Source organism: Salvelinus alpinus, chromosome 13, assembly GCF_045679555.1.
Source record: "Salvelinus alpinus chromosome 13, SLU_Salpinus.1, whole genome shotgun sequence".
NCBI lineage: Eukaryota > Metazoa > Chordata > Actinopteri > Salmoniformes > Salmonidae > Salvelinus > Salvelinus alpinus.
The window spans coordinates 5843613-5864359 of record NC_092098.1 but is presented as its reverse complement, the minus strand read 5'-3'; the positions used below and the strand labels follow the sequence as shown (position 1 = coordinate 5864359).

The following is a 20747-nucleotide window of genomic DNA, read 5'->3' as shown; positions in this document are numbered from 1 at the left end:
CTATCGGCCTATATCGAATCTTCCATTCCTCTCAAAAAAATTGAAAAAGCTGTTACGCAGCAACCCACTGCCTTCCTGAAGACAAACAATGTATACGAAATGCTTCAGTCTGGTTTTAGACCCCATCATAGCACTGAGACTGCACTTGTGAAGGTGGTAAATTACCTTTTAATGGTGTCAGACCGAGACTCTGCATCTGTCCTCGTGCTCATAGACCTTAGTGCTGCTTTTGATACCATCGATCACCACATTCTTTTGGAGAGATTGGAAACCCAAATCGTCGTCTCAAATAAAACTGTGAAGGACCTCTGCGTTATTCTGGACCCTGATCTCTCTTTTGACGAACATATCAAGACTGTTTCAAGGACAGCTTTTTTTCCATCTACGTAACATTGCAAAAATCCGAAACTTTCTGTCCAAAAATGATGCAGAAAAATGTATCCATGCTTTTGTTACCTCTAGGTTAGACTACTGCAATGCTCTACTTTCCGGCTACCCGGATAAAGGACTAAATAAACTTCAGTTAGTGCTAAATACGGCTGCTAGAATCCTGACTAGAACCAGAAAATGTGATCATATTACTCCAGTGCTAGCCTCCCTACACTGGCTTCCTGTTAAGGCAAGGTTTTACTGCTAACCTACAAAGCATTACATGGGCTTGCTCCTACCTATCTTTCCAATTTGGTCCTGCCGTACATACCTACACGTGCGCTACGGTCACAAGACGCAGGCCTCCTAATTGTCCCTAGAATTTCTAAGCAAACAGCTGGAGGCAGGGCTTTCTCCTATAGAGCTCCATTTTTATGGAATGGTCTGCCTACCCATGTGAGAGATGCAGACTCGGTCTCAACCTTTAAGTCTTTACTGAAGACTCATCTCTTCAGTAGGTCATATGATTGAGTGTAGTCTGGCCCAGGAGTGTGAAGGTGAACGGAAAGGCTCTGGAGCAACGAACCGCCCTTGCTGTCTCTGCCTGGCCGGTTCCCCTCTCTCCACTGGGATTCTCTGCCTCTAACCCTATTATAGGGGCTGAGTCACTGGCTTACTGGTGCTCTTCCATGCCGTCCTTAGGAGGGGTGCGTTACTTGAGTGGGTTGAGTCTCTGACGTGATCTTCCTGTCCGGGTTGGCGCCCCCCTTGGGTTGTGCCGTGGCGGAAATCTTTGTGGGCTATACTCGGCCTTGTCTCAGGATGGTAAGTTGGTGGTTGAATATATCCCTCTAGTGTTGTGGGGGCTGTGCTTTGGCAAAGTGGGTGGGGTTATATCCTGCCTGTTTGGCCCTGTCCGGGGGTACCATCGGATGGGGCCACAGTGTCTCCTGACCCCTCCTGTCTCAGCCTCCAGGATTTATGCTGCAGTAGTTTATGTGTCGAGGGGCTAGGGTCAGTCTGTTATATCTGGAGTACTTCTCCTGTCTTATCCGGTGTCCTGTGTGAATTTAAGTATGCTCTCTCTAATTCTCTCTTTCTTTCTCTCTCTCGGAGGACCTGAGCCCTAGGACCATGCCTCAGGACTACCTGGCATGATGACTCCTTGCTGTTCCCAGTCCACCTGGCCGTGCTGCTGCTCCAGTTTCAACTGTTCTGCCTGCGGCTATGGAACCTGTTCACCGGACGTGCTACCTGTCCTAGACCTGCTGTTTTCAACTCTCTAGAGACAGCAGGAGCGGTAGAGATACTCTTAATGAACCGGCTATGAAAAGCCAACTGACATGTACTCCTGAGGTGCTGACTTGTTGCACCCTCGACAACTACTGTGATTATTATTATTTGACCATGCTGGTCATTTATGAACATCTGAACTTCTTGGCCATGTTCTGTTATAATCTCCCCCCGGCACAGCCAGAAGAGGACTGGCCACCCCTCATGGCGACACCATTCCTGTAGAGGTTAAATCAGCTTCTTGATATGCCACACCTGTCAGGTAGATGCAGTGGCGACCAGTCATTCAGGGCAGGTGGGGCAGGGGAGTAGTGATGGGTGGGGTAGGGAGGGCATAGAACCACACACTTGGGAGCCAGGCCCAGCCAATAAGGGGTCTAAAAGTATTCAAAAATATTACATGTACAAACAGTACTAGTCAAAGGTTTGGTCACACCTACTCATCACAGTTTCTTTATTTTTACTATTTTCTACATTGTAGAATAATATTGAAGACATCAAAACCATGAAATAACACATATGGCATCATGTAGTAACCAACAAGGTGTTTGAGATTCTTCAAAGAAGGCAACCTTTGCCTTGATGACAGCTTTGCACACTCTTGGCATTCTCTCAACATACTTCATGAGGTAGTCACCTGGCATGCATTTCAATTAACAGGTGTGCCTTGTTAAAAGTTAATTTGTGGAATTTCTTTCCTTCTTAATGCATTTGAGCAAATCAGTTGTGTTGTGACAAGGTAGGGGTGGTATACAGAAGATAGCCCTATTTGGTAAAAGATCAAGTCCATATTATGAAGGCAAGAACAGCTCAAATAAGCAAAGAGAAATGACAATCCATCATTACTTTAAGACATGAAGGTCAGTCAATGCGGAATATTTCAAGAACTTTGAAAGTTTCTTCAAATGCAGTCTTAAAAACCATCAAGCGCTATGATGAAACTGGCTCTCATGATGACCGCCACAGGAAAGGAAGACCCAGAGTTACCTCTGCTGCAGAGGATAAGTTCATTACAGTTAACTGCACCTCAGATTGCAGCCCCAATAAATGCTTCACAGAGTTCGAGTAACAGACACATCTTAACATCAACTGTTCAGAGGAGACTGCGTGAATGAGGCCTTCATGGTCGAATTGCTACAAAGAAGCCACTTCTAAAGGACACCAATAATAAGAAGAGACTTGCTTGGGCCAAGAAACACGAGCAATGGACATTAGACCGGTGGAACTCTGTCCTTTGGTCTGATGAGTCCAAATTGGAGATTTTGGGTTCCAACCACCGTATCTTTGTGAGACGCAGAGTAGGTGAACGGATGATCTCCGCATGTGTGGTTCACACCGTGAAGCATGGAGGAGAAAGTGCGATGGTGCTTTGCTGGTGACACTGTCTGTGATTTATTTAGAATTCAAGGCACACCTTAGCAGCATGGCCACCACAGCATTCTGCAGCGATACGCCATCCCATCTGGTTTGCGCTTAGTGGGACTATCATTTGTTTTTCAACAGGACAATGACCCACCTCCAGGTTGTGTAAGGGATATTTGACCAAGAAGGAGAGTGATGAAGTGCTGCATCAGATGACCTGGCCTCCACAATCACCCAACCTCAACCCAATTGAGATGGTTTGGGATGTGTTGGACCGCAGAGGGAAGGAAAAGCAGCCAACAATTGCTCAGCATATGTGGGAACTCCTTCAAGACTGTTGGAAAAGCATTTTTCATGAAGCTGGTTGAGAGAATGACAAGAGTGTGCAAAGCTGTCATTAAGGCAAAGGGTGGCTACTTTGAAGAATCTAAACTATAACAAATATTTTGATTTGCTTAACACTTTTTTGGTTACTACATGATTCCATATGTGTTATTTCATAGATTTTATGTCTTCACTATTATTCTACAATGAGGAAAATAGTAAAAATAAAGAAAAATCTTGAAGGTGTGTCCAAACTTTTTACTGGTACTGTAAGTATTCAGACCCTTTACACAGTACTTTATTGAAGCACCTTTGGCAGCGATTACAGTTTTCGTGGGTATGACTACAAGTTTGGCACACCTCTTTTGAGGGAGTTTCTCTCATTCTTCTCTGCAGATCCTCTCTAGCTCTATCAGGTTGGATGGGGAGCATTGTTGCACAGCTATTTTCAGGTCTCCAGAGATTTTCGAATTTCAATCGGCCTTTGAGTGGGTCAAAGAGAATTGTCCCGAAGCCACTCCTGCGTTGTCTTGGATGTGTGCTTAGGGTCGTTGTCAGTTGGAAGGTGAGGTCCTGGGCAATCTTGAGCAGGTTTCATCAAGGATTTCTCTACACTTTGCTCTGTTCATCTTTGCCTCGATCCTGACTAGTCTCCCAGCCCCTGCCGCTGAAAAACATCCCCACAGCATGATGCTGCCACCACCATGCTTCACCATAGGGATGGTGCCAGGTTTCCTCCAGACATGACGCTTGGCATTCAGGCCAAATAGTTCAATATTGGTTTCATCAGACCAGAGAATCTTGTTTCTCATGGTCTGAGAGTCCTTTAGGTGCCTTTTGGCAAACTCCAAGTGGGCTGTCATGTGCTTTTTACTGAGGATTGGCTACCGTCTGGCCACTCTACCATAAAGGCCTGATTAGGGTGCTGCAGAGATGGTTGTCCTTCTGGAAGATTCTCCGATCTCCACAGTGGAACTTTGGAGCTCTGTCAGAGTGACCATCGGGTTCTTGGTCACCTCACTGACCAAGGTCCTTCTCCCCCGATTGCTTAGTTTAGCTGTGAGGCCAGCTATAGATAGATTCTCGGTGGTTCTAAACTTCTTCCATTTAAGAATGATGGAGGCCACTGTGTTCTTGGGGACCTTCAATCCTGCAGAAATGTTTTTTTACCCTTCCCCAGATCTGTGCCTTGACACAATCCTGTCTCGGAGCTCTACCGACAATTCCTTCAACCTCATGGCTTGGCTTTTGCTCTGACATGCAAACTGTCAACTGCACTGTCAACTGTGGGACCTTATATAGACAGGTGTGTGCCTTTCCAAATCATGTCCAATCAATTTGTACAAACATCTCAAGGATGATCAATGGAAACAGGATGCACCTGAGCTCAATTTCGAGTCTCATAACAAAGGGTCTGAATACTTATGTAAATAAGGTATTTCTGTTTTAAATTTTTAATAAATGTGTAACAATTTCTAAAAACCCGTTTTTGCTTTGTCATTATGGGGTAATAAGTGTAGATTGATGAGAATTTTTTTTTAATATAAGGCTGTAACGTAACAAAATGTGAAAAAAGTCAAAGGGTCAGAATATTTCCCGAATGCACTGTAGATAGTAAGTTCACATTAACTAGCTAGCTAACTTCGCTGGTTCATTGTACTTACTGTATGACAGAGCCATAGACCGTTTTGCCAACATTGAAGAGAGGTGGATGGCATTGCTGTTCAACTAGTCTACAAGTAAAGTGAGTCGACATTTTAGTTTAACTTGCGCACGCCAACAAACACACACACACACACACGGAAATCAGTACCATGGACAGCCATATGATATTTAGCAACGTTGATTGGACTAAATTGTTTTTGGTATCTTTAAGTTGGTTTTCGGTATATATTTAAGTTGAAATAGTACTGGAATAGCGGAGGCAGTGCTCATATTGACTTTGTGCTGACTTGCGGTAACTACGTGGTTCTAAATCAGTAGGTGTTTAGTAAACTTTTGAAAAACATTAACTTGCTTGACCATGCTACAGGTGATATAACTGTTTGTATGCAATATTTGCTTTGTGGACTTCATCGGACTGATGTTGCTTTCCGGTTTTGTGATTAAACAAACTAATGTGTAGTTGAATTTATTTCACCACCCTGTGACTGTTGTATTTTTGTTGGCACGGTCTTATTTTATATCAAGGTGTCGTATGAACAAATGGGTTATAGAGCAAACAATGCAATAATCACACCATAGGTTGTAATATGTATTTTTTACTGGCTTGGCTTCCTCAGTGGTTTTACACACCTACCGCTACTGCCATACCATAACCCCACCGTGGGGCACTCTGTTCACAACATTGACATCAGCAAACCGCTCGCCCACAGGACGCCATACACGTGGTTTTCCGGTTTGATATACTGGTAGAGAAATTAACATTACATTCTCTGTCAACAGCTCTGGTGGACATTCCTGCAGTCAGCATGTCAATTGCACACTCCCTCAAAACTTTGGCGTTGTGTGATACATATCTTTTAGAAATACTTTTAATTATTCTTTGTATGATAACTAGTATAACATATCGATAATTGTGTACATTTTTGTCCTAATTATTAATTCACAAAGTATACCTCATGGGACACATATTCTGGAGGATTCCAAAAATCCGTGACCCGGAAGTACTTAGTTATTGTTGTCTGCTTCACAGAAGCGTAAGCAAGCGCTAGTTTTCATTGAATGGGAAAGCATTTATCGTTTATTCGATGTATTCAATTCAAATAACGGAAAATACACACAAAATGGACCATTGACAGGTATCTCTTTCGGAGAAACACTAGATCTAAACGGTAAGTAGTTGTTTTCTCCCTCACTCATCCAACCGACACCTCGCCGTGTTGAGAATCCGATTTTATGTGCTCTGCGCGCGCTTCATATGAAAGACAATTTGGCCAGCAAGATACTTATCCTCTGACCTCCTATCCGGTTGGATGAAGTATCGTGTATTTCATTATATTTTCACTTATCACAACGAAGGTTCTTATTCACGACACACATTTAGTGAATCCCAGTTTGCGAGAAACATTTGCCCGAAACTAAAATAAGCACTAATATTTCAGTAATCCATGCCATGGCCTCCCGTGATAAGTAAACACTTAACCCATTTAATCTTATCGGTCACAATAGTTGAAACATTTACATTTGCACTTTACAGAGTCACGAGAAGTTAAAGTTGTACTTATCAACAAATAAGTTATATATTATGCATTATTACGGTGTCAAGTATGGTTCAGGGAAGTTTCATGATTTCTCAAAATGGTCAAAAGACCCCTAAGTATAAATCTCATACGTGTACTTTTATTGACGAATTTGGTACCAAAAGTCTGTATTAAACAGCGTAAAAAATAAATACATTGTTGACTTATGTTGATTTTCTAAATATAATGTTTAAAGTGTCTAGTTTACATATCTGCAATTTTCAATACATTGAATCTATGACCAAGAGTATGTAGACACCTGCTTGTTGCTATAACAACCTCCTTTTGTTAAGGCTTTCCACTAGATGTTGGAACATTGCTGCGGGGACTTGCTTCCATTCAGCCACAAGAGCATTCGTGAGGTCGGGCACTGATGTTAGGCCTGGCTAGCAGTCGGCATACCAATTCATTAAGTTCAGGGCTCTGTGCAGGCCAGTCAAGTTCTTCCACACCGATCTTGACAAACCATTTCTGTATGGACCCGCTTTGTTCACGGGGGCATTGTCATGCTGAAACAGGTAAGGGCCAAACTGTTGCCACAAAATTGGAAGCACAGAATTGTCTAGAATGTCATTGTATGCTGTAGCGGTCAGATTTCCCTTCACTGGAACAAAGGGGCCTAGCCCGAACCATGAAAAACAACCCTGACCATTATTCCTCCTTCACCAAACTTTACAGTTGGCACTATGTATTGGGGTAGGTAGCGTTGTCCTGGCATCCGCCAAACCCATATTCATCCGTCGGATTGCCAGATGGTGAAGCGTGATTCATCACTCTAGAGAATGCGTTCCCACTGCTCCAGAGTCAATGGCGGCAAGCTTTACACCACGATGCTTGGCATTGTGCATGGTGATCTTAGACGTGTGTGCGGCTGCTCTGCCATGGAAACCCAGTTCTTGACACTCCCGACGAACAGTTCTTGTGCTGACGCTGCTTCCAGAGGCAGTTTGGAACTTGCCGGTACCGTTCCGTGAGCTTGTGTGGCCTACCACTTCGTGACTGAACCGTTGTTGCTCCTAGATGTTTCCACTTCACAATTACAGCCCTTAGAGCTGACCGGGGCAACAAATTTGCAGAAATTTGACAATGACTTGTTGGAAAGGTGGCATAATATGATGGTGCCAAGTTGAAAGTCACTGAGTTTTTCAGTACGGGCCATTCTGGTGCCAATGTTTGTCTACGGAGATTGCATGGCGGTGTGCTCGATTTTATACACCAACGGATGTGGCTGAAATAGCCAAATCCACTCATTTGAAGGGGCATCCACATATTATTGTATATATAGTGTATAGCGGTCACATTTGCTCCAATTTATTTAATACATTTTTATACATATTTAATTATAGCAGATGTATTTATTTTTTCAGTAGATTTGAGTTGGGTTATGGATATACTTGACCAATATGATCTGACAGATTATTTTTCCATTCTCCATTATCCTTTACATATGTTTTAAATCAGTGATTCTGACAAAAACTTCATATTTTGAGGAATTGGCCATGTATAGATACATCATAAACTGAATTAGTTTAATAACTTAACAAGTATTTCATGTCTAGGTTTCTCTTGATCAATGGTAGACCTGGTTTATGTGAGGTTTGCTGAATAATCACAAGGGTAGACCTGGTTTATCAGTGTTGGGACATAGCCACAGGTGTAAACCTGGTTCGTAGGGGTATTTTAATCTGAAATATGCAGGTCTAGGTCTTTATATTAGCATTGGGACTCAAAGGTGTGGACCTGGTTTGTAAGAGTTCTGGAGCTGAGGTGCAGGGGTGGTTTACAGTTTGAGTATTCAGGCTTGGAGGACATTTAGACCTGGCTTAGTTTGACATTTTAGTCGTTTAGCAGACGCTCTTATCCAGAGCTACTTAGAGTTGTGAGTGCCTATATTTTCTAACTGGTCCCCCATGGGAATTGAACCCACAATCCTGCCGTTGCTAGCACCATGCTCTACCAACTGATGCACATGGGACCAATTGACTAATTGGGTTTATGCACAGGTGCAGACTTTGTAGGTATGTAATTTGGAGCTGAAGTACAGGTGTGGACCTGGTTTGTATGAATATTGGGGCTGAAATGCAGGAGTACACCTATTTTTACAATTGGGGCTGATGTAGCAGTAGACCTTATTAAAAAATTAAAATGTAACCTTTTTTTTAACTAGGCAAGTCAGTTAAGAACAAATTCTTATTTTCAATGACGGCCTAGGATTTTGACAGACAGATTTTTACCTTGATAGCTCAGGGATTCGATCTTGCAAACCAGTTTTTTAAACCAGTTTTCCCTTTGTCATTATGGGGTGTCGTTCTGTAGATTGATAAGGAAAATGTTTTATTTAATCCTTTTTAGAATAAGGCTGTTACGTAACAATGTGAAAAAAGTCAAAGGGTCTGAATACTTTACGAATGTACTGTATTGGGGCTAAGGATTAGGGGAAAATATCAGTTATTTTTATTATAGGCAGAGCATTGTATGTTTCACTCTCTTTACTCTCCTCTCTCTAAAAAGCAATATGGGTTACATGTTAGGGTTACTAATCGCATAAGATTTGCATAGTGGCTTGTCTGGAGAAAAATGTGGGAATGAATGGTTTAAGAGTATTACCTGGTCTAATACTACTATTACTATTGTTACAGTAGTTACTATCACTTGTTCCTTAACTACAATTTCCACTTCACTTGTTTTGTATTCCAGGCAGAGGCTATAAGGAGGTGTTGTTGGTGGGGTGCCTGTGGAGAGAGAGATGCGAGACAGTGGAGACAGCTTGGCACAGAACCACTGGACCAATGAGCTGACACTGGCAGGGGACCCTGAGACAGTCAGACAGGAGGCCACTGGACCAGGATATCTGTTGGACTCCAGAACGCCTCACCATGTCCATAGAAGTTCCATGCATTTCAAGCTAGGACGGCCTGAGGAGGAAGCTAGCATGTGGGGCATGGAAGAACGTATGGATATGGACCACGGTGAAGAGGATAAGGAGGAGGATTTCAGTTGGGAAGAACCAGGAGAGGATGATTGGACTGCACCACTTCTATCGCCATCACATCATCAGAGTAGATCCACAGCCAGTGACTCTGGTAGCCCCTCACAAATAAAAACACAGCCCAATGGGTTCAGGATGCGGAGGCTGCTGCGCTGGTATAGACTCAGTAGGACTGTGAACCGCCGCACTCGCTTGGCCCTGCATTGGAGGACATGGTGCCAGCTGGCTAAATGGGCTGGGTCTTTGGGCCTGGGGTACAAGCGAACTAGGCCTAGGAGGTGGCACCTCAGGAGCAGGAACAACCATCTCCACAACAGACAGAAGCCAGGAAGATCCTGTCTGCGTGGGGGAACTCAGGGCTGCTTTAAGGGAAGGGAAGATATAGAGGCTGGAGATGGTATGTATAATGTTGTTGTTTTTGGACCAAATTTAATGTTGGATGTGGCATGAAACATGAATATATATTAATATATGCCAACATGTAAACTGGAAGTTGTATCAGAATGACTTGTTTCCCTCCACCCCCTTTACTTAATTTGTGTTTTCAAAAATGAGCAGTAGCATTTCATGAAAGAAAGAATGATCACAGACTGTTCTGTAGAGCTGAAATGGTTAATAAATGTTCATATTTTTTACACGATCTGCACCCATCTCCTATTTTTCCTCAGACCCTTGGGTGTGTGGGACAAATGGACACATAGGGAATGAGGTGGCGAGTAATGCAGCCAAGGTTGCGGACAGGGACGGGCTGGGCTTCCGGGAGTCGCCTATAGGCCTGCCAACCATCCACAGGGATAAACCAAAACCACCACCTCAGCAGCAACTCAGCAGTGAACACATCTCCTGTGTACAAGGTAAAACAGCTTTGAATACTAGTCTACTTTTCTGTTAAAAACAAATGGAAAACCGCACTAGGTAGGGCTGAACCCATTTAGTCGACTGGTCGATTCTTTGGACTGAGATTAATTTAGTTGAGCAAATTCATGGTGCACAAGACACCTGTCTGATTCGCTCCTGTCTCAGTGAACTAATCCATTGTGGGGGCCCACGGGGATTGCACAGTCCATCACTCTAAGACATGTAATACTGAAGTTGTATATGGTTATATTATGTAAAAAATAATGGTGCAACACTAATAAATGGAACATTATTTTATAACATGCGCTTTCTCCAGCGTTGGATACATTCGCTGTCCGCGGTTCTGAAACAATCTTCAGTGCGCTGTAGAATTGGCACCTTTCCCTATTAATAGCAAAGTTAACCAGCATATTGGGATTGAGAACAATGCGGCGAAGGCAGCAGGAGTAGAGACGAGGACACAGTCCTTGTCTAAGAAAATTGAGGAGAGAGGAAACCCGAACTCAATTAGGCCTATAGTCAATAGCTTAACTGTTAAATGTGCCTGGCTTTATAAATCATCCATATACAGTATATTCGGAAAGTATTCAGACCCCTTCACTTTTTCCACATTTTCTTACGTTACAACTAGGGATGTCCAGTATAACGCCGATGTGCAAAACCGATGTCAAAGCTGACGTGCATACCTATATAACGTAGGTACATGACGTAATGACGCCACGTAAAATGCTGCGCTACACGTGCAACACAGCATTCCTAACCTAGCCCACAATGTCTGCAGTGTGGATCGAGAAGTCAACAAGTCGAGCAGTCATTTGAAAGAGTAACAACATTTCAGCGAGACAACTCAAAGGCGAAATCCATTAACGGCAAGATAATGGAATTCATTGCCCTTGACAATCAACTGTTCTCTGTCGTGGGTGATGTTGGCTTTCGCCGACTGGTCGAGCACCGGTACACACTACCAAGTGCGCTATTTTTCAGATGTTGCCCTTGCGGAGTTACACAGTAATAGCGTCACTGCTATTATCTTCACGACATACTATGGAACTGTTGTTTGGGTCTTTGCGTGTCAAAAAAGACACATGTCAAATAACACTATTTGACGTGTTAAATACGCTTTTAATTTGACATGTCAAATAACACAGTTCCATTGTAGAATGTTGTGTGTTCTGAATTTGCACGTGCAAGCCAAGCGTCTCCACTACAATCAGTAGCACTGTCAAAGCTGTACAAAAAGGTCTGCAAACACCGGCCACGAACGATGTGTTTACAATACCACGTTGGTAATAAAGCATTATTTGTTCGACCGCAACTTCTGGGGTAACTAGCTAGCTTTAGCTTGGTACCTAGCTAGCACCAATACAACCAGCCTGAAAACAATGACCAGTAGAAACTGCAGTCATTGTCATTATTCTTAGCAATGATTTAGGAATCCTTGTGAGTAAATATTAACTAGTGTTGGGTTCTGAGAATATGAAATATACTTATTCATGTTACTGAGGGAGAGAGGGTAATGTATAACATATGTGCCGTTATTTAAAATGACTGGTGATACCTTTATTAAAGTGGCCAGAGATTTGAGTCTGTTGGCAGCAGCCTCTCTATGTTAGTGAAGGCTGTTTTAACAGTCTGATGGCCTTGAGATAGAAGCTGTTTTTCAGTCTCTCTGTCCCAGCTTTGATGCACCTGTACTGACCTCGCCTTCTGGATGAAAGCGGGGTGAACAGGCAGTGGCTTGGGTGGTTGTTGTCCTTGATGATCTTTTCGGCCTTCCTGTGACATCGGGTGCTGTAGGTGTCCCGGAGGGCAGGTAGTTTGCCCCCCGGTGATGCGTTGTGCAGACCGCACTACCCTCTGGAGAGCCTTGCGGTTGTGGGCGGAGTAGTTGCCGTACCAGGCGGTGATACAGCCCGACAGGAGTGTTTTAGGTGACAAGCAAAATTTCTTCAGCCTCCTGAGTTTGAAGAGGCGCTGTTGCGCCTTCACCACGCTGTCTGTGTGGGTTGACCATTTCAGTTTGTCCGTAATATGTACACCATGGAATTTAAAACTTTCCACCTTCTCCACTACTGTCCCGTCGATGTGGATGGGGGAATGATCCCTCTGCTATTTCCTGAAGACCACGATCATCTCCTTTGTTTTGTTAACGTTGAGTGAGAGGTTGTTTTCCTGACACCACACTCCGAGGACCCTCACCTCTTCCCTGTAGGCCGTCTCATCGTTGTTGGTAATCAAGCCTACCACTGTAGTGTCGTCTGCCAACATTGATGATTGAGTTGAAGGCGTGCATGACCACGCAGTCATGGGTGAACAGGGAGTACAGGAGATTTTGTCTTTTGTTGATTTTATATAACATTTCAACCTCATTTACCAGGATCTATTCAATTATGGCATAATTCTACTATTTGTATTAATTTGCATCACTGTCAATAACGTACTTTTATTTTGAAGGCTAACTGCAAAGTCTACTATTGTGGCTAATCCCTATTGTGGCTAGCTTCACATAAATGGGCCCGACCACCATTAATCAAATAAGAACTGTCTTATAAATTAGGGTTATTTTAGATGACACCTAGCTATATAGTTAGCTAGCTAACTATAGCTACTGAAACAGATTGTCGTATTGCTATGTTTTTGGGGAAGAACATTGCTTGCATCCATGAGCTAGCTAGCTTTTTTTTTATGACCATCAGTGTAGGTGCGCGAGACAACTTTACCAGCATCATAGCATACGTGTCGATGTATTGTTGTGACATATGAAATACGAGTGATAGTGTAATCAATGTGTAATAACTAAGTAAAAAATTTATGAATGCGTTAAATTATTATGTGACGTGCAGTCATATTCAAGTCCTGATTGGTCAACAAGCTTATTTGACACGTCAAATAGTGTTATTTGATGTATATCTTTTAGACACGCAAAGACCCAAACGGTGTTCCATAGAAATCCTGGTTGAGAATGAAACGACTGAACAAATTAACAACGAAACAGCATAGCAAGTAAGAAATAGGTTTTGATTATGTTTTACTGGTAATGGGGACATGCGTAAATGCCAACAAAATAACTTTTTGCTCAGTGTGGTGTGTGTATGTAACCTTTATTTAACTAGGCAAGTCAGTTAAGAACAAATTCTGAATTCCCCTTTCCCTCCTCAGCAACCAGAAAACTAACATTTGCCCATTTCAAGTTTATTTTTGACGTCCTCCTTGTTGTCACGTGTTACTGTGTTCTGAGTTTTTTTTGTATTACCAATTTATTGATGTGATTATGATAGGCCATATTGGTCACATGCTTGCGACGCTTACATGTTTCACTTAAAGAGAGCAAGGGTTGAGGGAATAGGGAATGTTTTTCCTAAATTAGGGAGTTCGGTGACAGAACATTTCAGTCAGACATGGCTGTAATGATGTTGCAGCTTCAGCACGGACAGAGCTGGTGTGGTGCCTTTTCGCTGCAGTAGTTAGGAGAGTGAGACAACAGCGCCAGTCACATGCACTCGCTGTCATTGTTTTTAACACCATGTGAGTCATTTGCGTGTCTTCATTATTTAATCAAACAGTGTGCTTAAAGCATCAGACAAGCTCAGTGCTTATGTAGTTGATTTTATTCAAACTGATAGGGTGTCTGTCTATATGGAAAAATAAGTTAACATTTCGATTGGTCGAAAGAACTGGACGTCTCTCGGTCGACCAAGATCTATTTTAGTCAGGGACAGCCCTTAATTAATTAACTTCAGATGTGGTAGGCTATTGAAGAAATATTCCTAAATGGTCCATTAATGGGTTAGGGTCAACGTTGACTGGGCAAATTGTTTTTACTATTTATACCAGAAATGATGCATTGATTGAGCTCAATCTCCAGACTGAAGCTTTAACCATAGATACAATATAATAAGGTGATTAAAACATGTCATTTGGTGATTATATAATAAAAGGTGTCATTTAATTTGTGTGGCTTTGTGACTGTCTCCGATCTCTCCCAGGTATGTTGAATGAATTCCTGCACCAGTACGGGAGCATGATCCCTATCCATGTGGATGAGGTGGTGGACAAGCTACAGGACATCTTCCCCAGCAAGAACTTCTCCGATCCACACAGGTTTGTCACGATTATTGGCCTTTAACCTCATCATGCTCATTGCATTTCAGCATCCTGGGTCATTTTCATTAGGCACACGATGGGAATTACTTTTCAGTGTTTTGCAGTGGGAAATGAAAACAAGCGTTTCTTATTGTACAAGTAGTCCAAGTAGTCCCTCCACGTCACACTGCTGTTCGAAACGTTTGGTGTCTGTCTAATGAACATGTTTTGTATTTTCATGTTGAAAAGTGTCTCCATTAAGTGTTGTGTCCCTTCCAAAGGAGAGTTGTTGTGCAGCACCTCATCCAGTCTTACCAGCGTCTGTCTGGGACTGCCATGGTGAGGGGGTTCCGTGTCAACTACAAGCGCCACACCCTCACAATGGATGACCTCAGCACATTGTATGGACAGAACTGGCTCAATGACCAGGTACTTCTACTCTTTAACATTTGAAAAGAACACTGTATTCTCTGAGCCACAATAGCACATCTCAGTTGGTATGTCTTGGTCAGGCCAAATCACCTCACATTTTTTTACATTAGCAGTTTATTAAATATTTCAAATGTACTTATGATTTGCCAATTCTATATATGATTCCGTATAGAATAGAGTGAGATTTTCATTTCTTTTTCAGCGTGTGATTTATGTAAACATTGGGACTAAATAATATAAATATTTGTGTTTTTAAGAAATTATATTAAAGTTTTGTCTTTTAATAATATCTTGTCTTGAACCACAGATCATGAACATGTATGGGGATATGGTTATGGACACAGTCCCAGAAGAGGTGAGAAAATGAACATGCCTAGTAATATGAATGTAAAATATATGTTTAGGAGAGAGACATTCGGATGACATTTAGGTGCTGGCATCCTCTTACCTCATCGGTCATGTTATGCCCCATTCCTCATTTGTCATTTGCCTGCATTTTTCCCGCCAACACAGGAAAGCCCCGCTATTGTGTGTGCGCAGAAACTCAACTTGTGTATTATGTGTTCCCTTTCACACCATGGCTACTCTCCTCTTTCTTTCAGGTTCATTTTTTCAACAGCTTTTTTTACGACAAGTTGAGGACAAAGGGCTACGACGGGGTCAAACGGTGGACAAAAAATGTGAGTTATCCCTGGCGGAATTTTATTTAGCAGGAGTTCTATAGTTATGTTGTCAAGTGTGTTTGTTGGTTTGTTTGTATGCATTTTTTTTGTTTGTTTTTGAATCAACATGCCAGAAGTATTATTATAATGTATTTTACGTGAACAATGCACACTAATCAGCATTTCTGTAAATGTATCACTGTAGTCCCTAGAGAGTAAAGAAAAGTAGAGGGTGGGAAAATATGTAATAAAATTACAATTCCATCCATATCTTTTTTTCCAGGTGAATATTTTCCAGAAGAGGCTACTGTTGATCCCTATCCATCTGGAGGTGCACTGGTCTCTGGTGTGTGTGGACGTCCCACAGCGCGCCATCACATACTTTGACTCCCAGCGCACCCTCAACCGCCGCTGCCCAAAGGTCTGTGTAGTGTACCTCCCTGGGCTTAAAGTCTATCTGTGCAGTCAGACCCGTGCAGTTATACGAATGTAGAAAGTATAAATCTGCCTTTATGCCAGTACAAACACTCCATTTGGTCAGTCTGTAATTTTGATCTATAGAAGTGGTATTCAAACTTTTTCAGGGGAAACCCCATTTTTTCCCCCCCAAGAATTTCTCACGAGCCCACCCCAAATCTAATGACACAATCTTAAAATCTGTACATTTAGATTTTTACAGATTTTTACAAATAACCTTCAATTCATTGCATTTTTATCTCTTATGAAAAGAAGCCAGTAAATCAACTTTTGAGTAAACGTTTCACATGATCTGTCTCAAACCTTTGTATACTGTCAAATACAATAATCTGTACTCTTGATTTTTTTGTTCATAAAATGTTTTGTTCCCCCGCGACCCACGACATCGAATACCACTGATCTATAGGATTACACATCTGCTCCTCTCAGTGGATATACTTGTATTTTTGTTATCCCTCAGTGGATTCATATTCACCCCTGTATTTCTCTTGGTTTTTTAGCACATTGCAAAATACTTACAAGCTGAGGCAATCAAGAAAGAGCAGAAGGATTTTATCACAGGGTGGAAGGGTTTCTTCAAAATGGTAAGAGGGCTTTTGGAGTTTTGGTGGGCAATGTTTATTTGTCAGTTGATCCCATGTTTATGTGATTGTTGTTGTCCCATGTGTTTCCCAGAACGTGGGCAGGCAGAACAATGACAGCGACTGCGGAGCATTTGTCCTCCAGGTGGGTTAACTTAAGTATCACTATTCATATTTCAATAACAGAACCTAAAGTGCAATCTGTCTATCTAATCATGTTGTGTGTTGGTAACAGTTTTCATACTTCATTGTATGCTACACACAAACCGGTAGAAAAGTAATTTGCTTTGATATCTATCATAAATGCAGTACTCTACTAAACTCAGCAAAAAAAGAAACGTCCTTTCACGTAACAGTCAGTATCTGGTGTGGCCACCAGCTGCATTAAGTACTGCAGTGCATCTCCTCATGGACTGCACCAGATTTGCCAGTTCTTGCTGTGAGATGTTACCCCACTCTTCCACCAAGGCTCCTGCAAGTTCCCGTACAATTCTGGGGGGAATGGCCCTAGCCCTCACCCTCCGATCCAACAGGTCCCAGACGCTCAATGGGATTGAGATCCGGGCTCTTCGCTGGCCATGGCAGAACACTGACGTTCCTGTCTTGCAGGAAATCACGCACAGAACGAGCAGTATGGCTGGTGGCATTGTCATGCTGGAGGGTCATGTCAGGATGAGCCTGCAGGAAGGGTACCACATGAGGGAGGAGGATGTCTTCTCTGTAACGCACAGCGTTGAGATTTCCTGCAATGACAACAAGCTCAGTTCAATGATGCTGTGACACACCGCCCCAGACCATGACGGACCCTCCACCTCCAAATCGATCCCACTTCAAAGTACAGGCCTCGGTGTAACGCTCATTCCTTTGAAGATAAACGCGAATCCGACCATCACCCATGGTAAGACCATCACCCATGTACCTGTCCCGCAGGTGTGATGTACCGATCCTGTGCAGGTGTTGTTACACGTGGTCTGCCACTGCGAGGATGATCAGCTGTCCGTCCTGTCTCCCTCTAGCGCTGTTTTAGGCATCTCACAGTACGGACATTTCAATTTATTGCCCTGGCCACATCTGCAGTCCTCATGCCTCCTTGCAGCATGCCTAAGGCACGTTCACGCAGATGAGCAGGGACCCTGGGCTCTTTCTTTTGGTGTTTTTTAGAGTCAGTAGAAAGGCCTCTTTAGTGTCCTAAGTTTTCATAACTGTGACCTTAATTGCCTACCTTCTGTAAGCTGTTAGTGTCTTAACGACCGTTTGACAGGTGCATGTTCATTAAATGTTTATGGTTCATTGAACAAGCATGGGAAACAGTGTTTAAACCCTTTACAATGAAGATCTGTGAAGTTATTCGGATTATTACGAATTATCTTTGAAAGACAGGGTCCTGAAGAAGGGACGTTTCTTTTTTTGCTGAGATAATATCATTACATTTGCCATTGATATTGACATTAACTTTGCTTCGTTTTTCTGTTTTTTCTCCACAGTACTGTAAGTGCCTAGCCTTAGAGCAGCCTTTCAGTTTTGGCCAGCTGGATATGCCAAAGCTAAGGAGACTCATGTACAAAGAGTTGTGTCATTGCAAGCTCTCACTGTGAGTTTGAATGAAAGAACTATCGTAGAACGAAAGAAGACGAAGACTATTCACCCTTCCCTTCCCCCAGCTCTCTAGGCAAATATGTTTTTTACAAGATGGACATTGTTGCATTTTTATTTTCTTTCTATATGTTTATTTTCCTTTTTGATATAAGTAAACTGTACTCCTATGAGGATACTAAACAAAAGAACGGTTGTTGCACTTAGAGTGTGATGTAGGAGATTATTATATATTTTTAAATATATTTTAACATATTTTACTTTTTCTCCCCAATTTCGTGATATCCAATTGCGATCTTGTCTCATCACTGCAACTCCCTAACGTGCTCGGGGAGGTGAAGGTCGGGTCATGCGTCCTTCGAAACATGACCCGCCAAACTGCTCTTCTTAACACCCGCCCTCTTAACCCAGAAGCCAGCCTCACCAATGTGTCGGAGGAAACACCATTCAACTGATGAACAGAGTCAGCCTGCAGGCGCCCGGCCCACCACAAGGGGTCGCTAGAGCGCGATGAGCCAAGTAAAGCCCCCCCTGGCCAAACCCTCCACTAATATGAACGACCCTGGGCCAATTGTGCTAGCCCAATGGGACTCCCAGTCACGGCCGGTTGTGACACAGCCTGGGATCGAACACGGGTCTGTAGTGACGCCTCAAGCACTGCGATGCAGTGCCTTAGACCGCTGCGCCACTTGGGAGGCCACGAGAGATTATTTTTTGGTCCTTGATGTTGTTGGGGGATAGCCAGGAGTATAGTGTTGAAAATAAAATAACTTTCATTTAAGTCAAATCAAATGTATTTATATAGCCCTTCTTACATCAGCTGATATCTCAAAGTGGTGTACAGAAACCCAGCCTAAAACCCCAAACAGCAAGCAATGCAGGTGTAGAAGCACGGTGGCTAGGAAAAACTCCCTAGAAAGGCCAAAACCTAGGAAGAAACCCAGAGAGGAACCAGGCTATGAGGGGTGGCCAGTCCTCTTCTGGCTGTGCGGGGTGGAGAATATAACAGAACATGGGCAAGATGTTAAAATGTTCATAGATGACCAGCAGGGTCAAATAATAATAATCACAGTAGTTGTCGAGGGTGTAACAAGTCAGCACCTCGGAAGTAAATGTCAGTTGGCTTTTCATAGCCGATCATTAAGAGTATCTCGCTCCTGCTGTCTCTAGAGAGTTGAAAACAGCAGGTCTGGGACAGGTAGCACGTCCGGTGAACAGGTCAGGGTTCCATAGCCGCAGGCAGGACAGTTGAAACTGGAGCAGCAGCACGGCCAGGTGGACTGGGGACAGCAAGGAGTCATCATGCCAGGTAGTCCTGAGGCATGGTCCTCCGAGAGAGAGAAAGAAAGAGAGAATTAGAGAGAGCATACTTAAATTCACACAGGACACCGGATAAGACAGGAGAAGTACTCCAGATATAACAGACTGACCCTAGCCCCCCGACACATAAACTACTGCAGCATAAATACTGGAGGCTGAGACAGGAGGGGTCAGGAGACACTGTGGCCCCATCTGATGATACCCCCGGACAGGGCCAAACAGGCAGGATATAACCCCACCCACTTTGCCAAAGCACAGCTCCCACACCATTAGAGGGATATCTTCAACCACCAACTTACCATCCTGAGACAAGGCCGAGTATAGCCCACAAAGATCTCCGCCACGGCACAACCCAAGGGGGGGCGCCAACCCAGACAGGAAGATCACGTTAGTGACTCAACCCACTCAAGTGACGCTGGAGCAGCAGGTAGTCCTGCCTCAGGACTACCCCTCCTAGGGACGTCATGGAAGAGCACCAGTAAGCCAGTGACTCAGCCCCTGTAATAGGGTTAGAGGCAGAGAATCCCAGTGGAGAGAGGGGAACCGGCCAGGCAGAGACAGCAAGGGCGGTTCGTTGCTCCAGAGCCTTTCCGTTCACCTTCACACTCCTGGGCCAGACTACACTCAATCATATGACCTACTGAAGAGAAGTCTTGATGAAGTGTTGATGGATCACAACCTTATTTTCAGTTGATTTGTATTCATTTTTAGGGAACATGGTTTGTGGTCCATTTAGCTTTTGGCGAATTAATATTTCCTATTAGATGACAAGATAATTGATTTATTTTTATTTGAATCTGAAATCATTCAACACAAACGGTTTTGTTTTGTCTAAAGGAAATATTAAATAATGAGAAAATTAATGATTTGATTATTCAAATGTTGTGTTTTTAATTATCGGTTCTGTGCACCAGTACGTCTTGGCCAATGAATAGTCATGGCTTGCTGACACAGAAAATTATAAATGGGTCGTTCTTAATGTTTTTGATTTGACATATGTAATCGAATAAATGGATAAATGTTATTTATTTTGTAAATATATTATTTTCATTCCATTGATTTGATGATTGACAGTCACTATAGTGGGTCATGTGCCCAGTCCAAATTGGCCTAGGTCAGTGAGAAATCCACTTACATCCCTAAGCACTTTAACTTGTAGTCA

The 20747-nt window shown here is 43.0% G+C and overlaps 1 protein-coding gene across 4 annotated transcripts; it reads left to right on the top strand.

Moving 5' to 3' along the window:
- Window positions 1–5991: 5991 nt before the first annotated feature.
- Window positions 5992–20609, top strand: senp3a (SUMO specific peptidase 3a). 4 transcript variants are annotated; one of them, XR_011667415.1, is made up of 13 exons: window positions 5992–6182; window positions 6896–7108; window positions 9288–9976; window positions 10248–10433; window positions 14424–14538; window positions 14802–14949; window positions 15260–15307; window positions 15555–15632; window positions 15898–16035; window positions 16592–16675; window positions 16767–16817; window positions 17282–17570; window positions 18157–20609. XR_011667415.1 is itself a non-coding variant. In XM_071337547.1 (12 exons), the coding sequence occupies exons 3-12, from the start codon at window positions 9337–9339 to the stop codon at window positions 18265–18267; spliced, it is 1599 nt and encodes a 532-aa protein (XP_071193648.1). In that variant the 5' UTR covers window positions 5998–6182; window positions 6884–7108; window positions 9288–9336; the 3' UTR covers window positions 18268–20609. The 4 variants fall into 4 exon arrangements, 1 of the variants encoding a protein (XP_071193648.1); XR_011667413.1 differs by having other exon boundaries at window positions 6884–7108; XR_011667414.1 differs by lacking the exon at window positions 6896–7108.
- Window positions 20610–20747: the final 138 nt, after the last annotated feature.

What these genes read in the sequence shown, in the direction of transcription:
- senp3a (XM_071337547.1), top strand. Translation starts at nt 9,337, where the DNA reads ATGCGAGACAGTGGAGACAGCTTGGCACAGAACCACTGGACCAATGAG. An exon ending in AGAACTGGCTCAATGACCAG is followed by an intron (nt 14,950 to 15,259) that starts GTACTTCTACTC and finishes CTTGAACCACAG; the next exon opens with ATCATGAACATGTATGGGGA. An exon ending in TCAAACGGTGGACAAAAAAT is followed by an intron (nt 15,633 to 15,897) that starts GTGAGTTATCCC and finishes CTTTTTTTCCAG; the next exon opens with GTGAATATTTTCCAGAAGAG.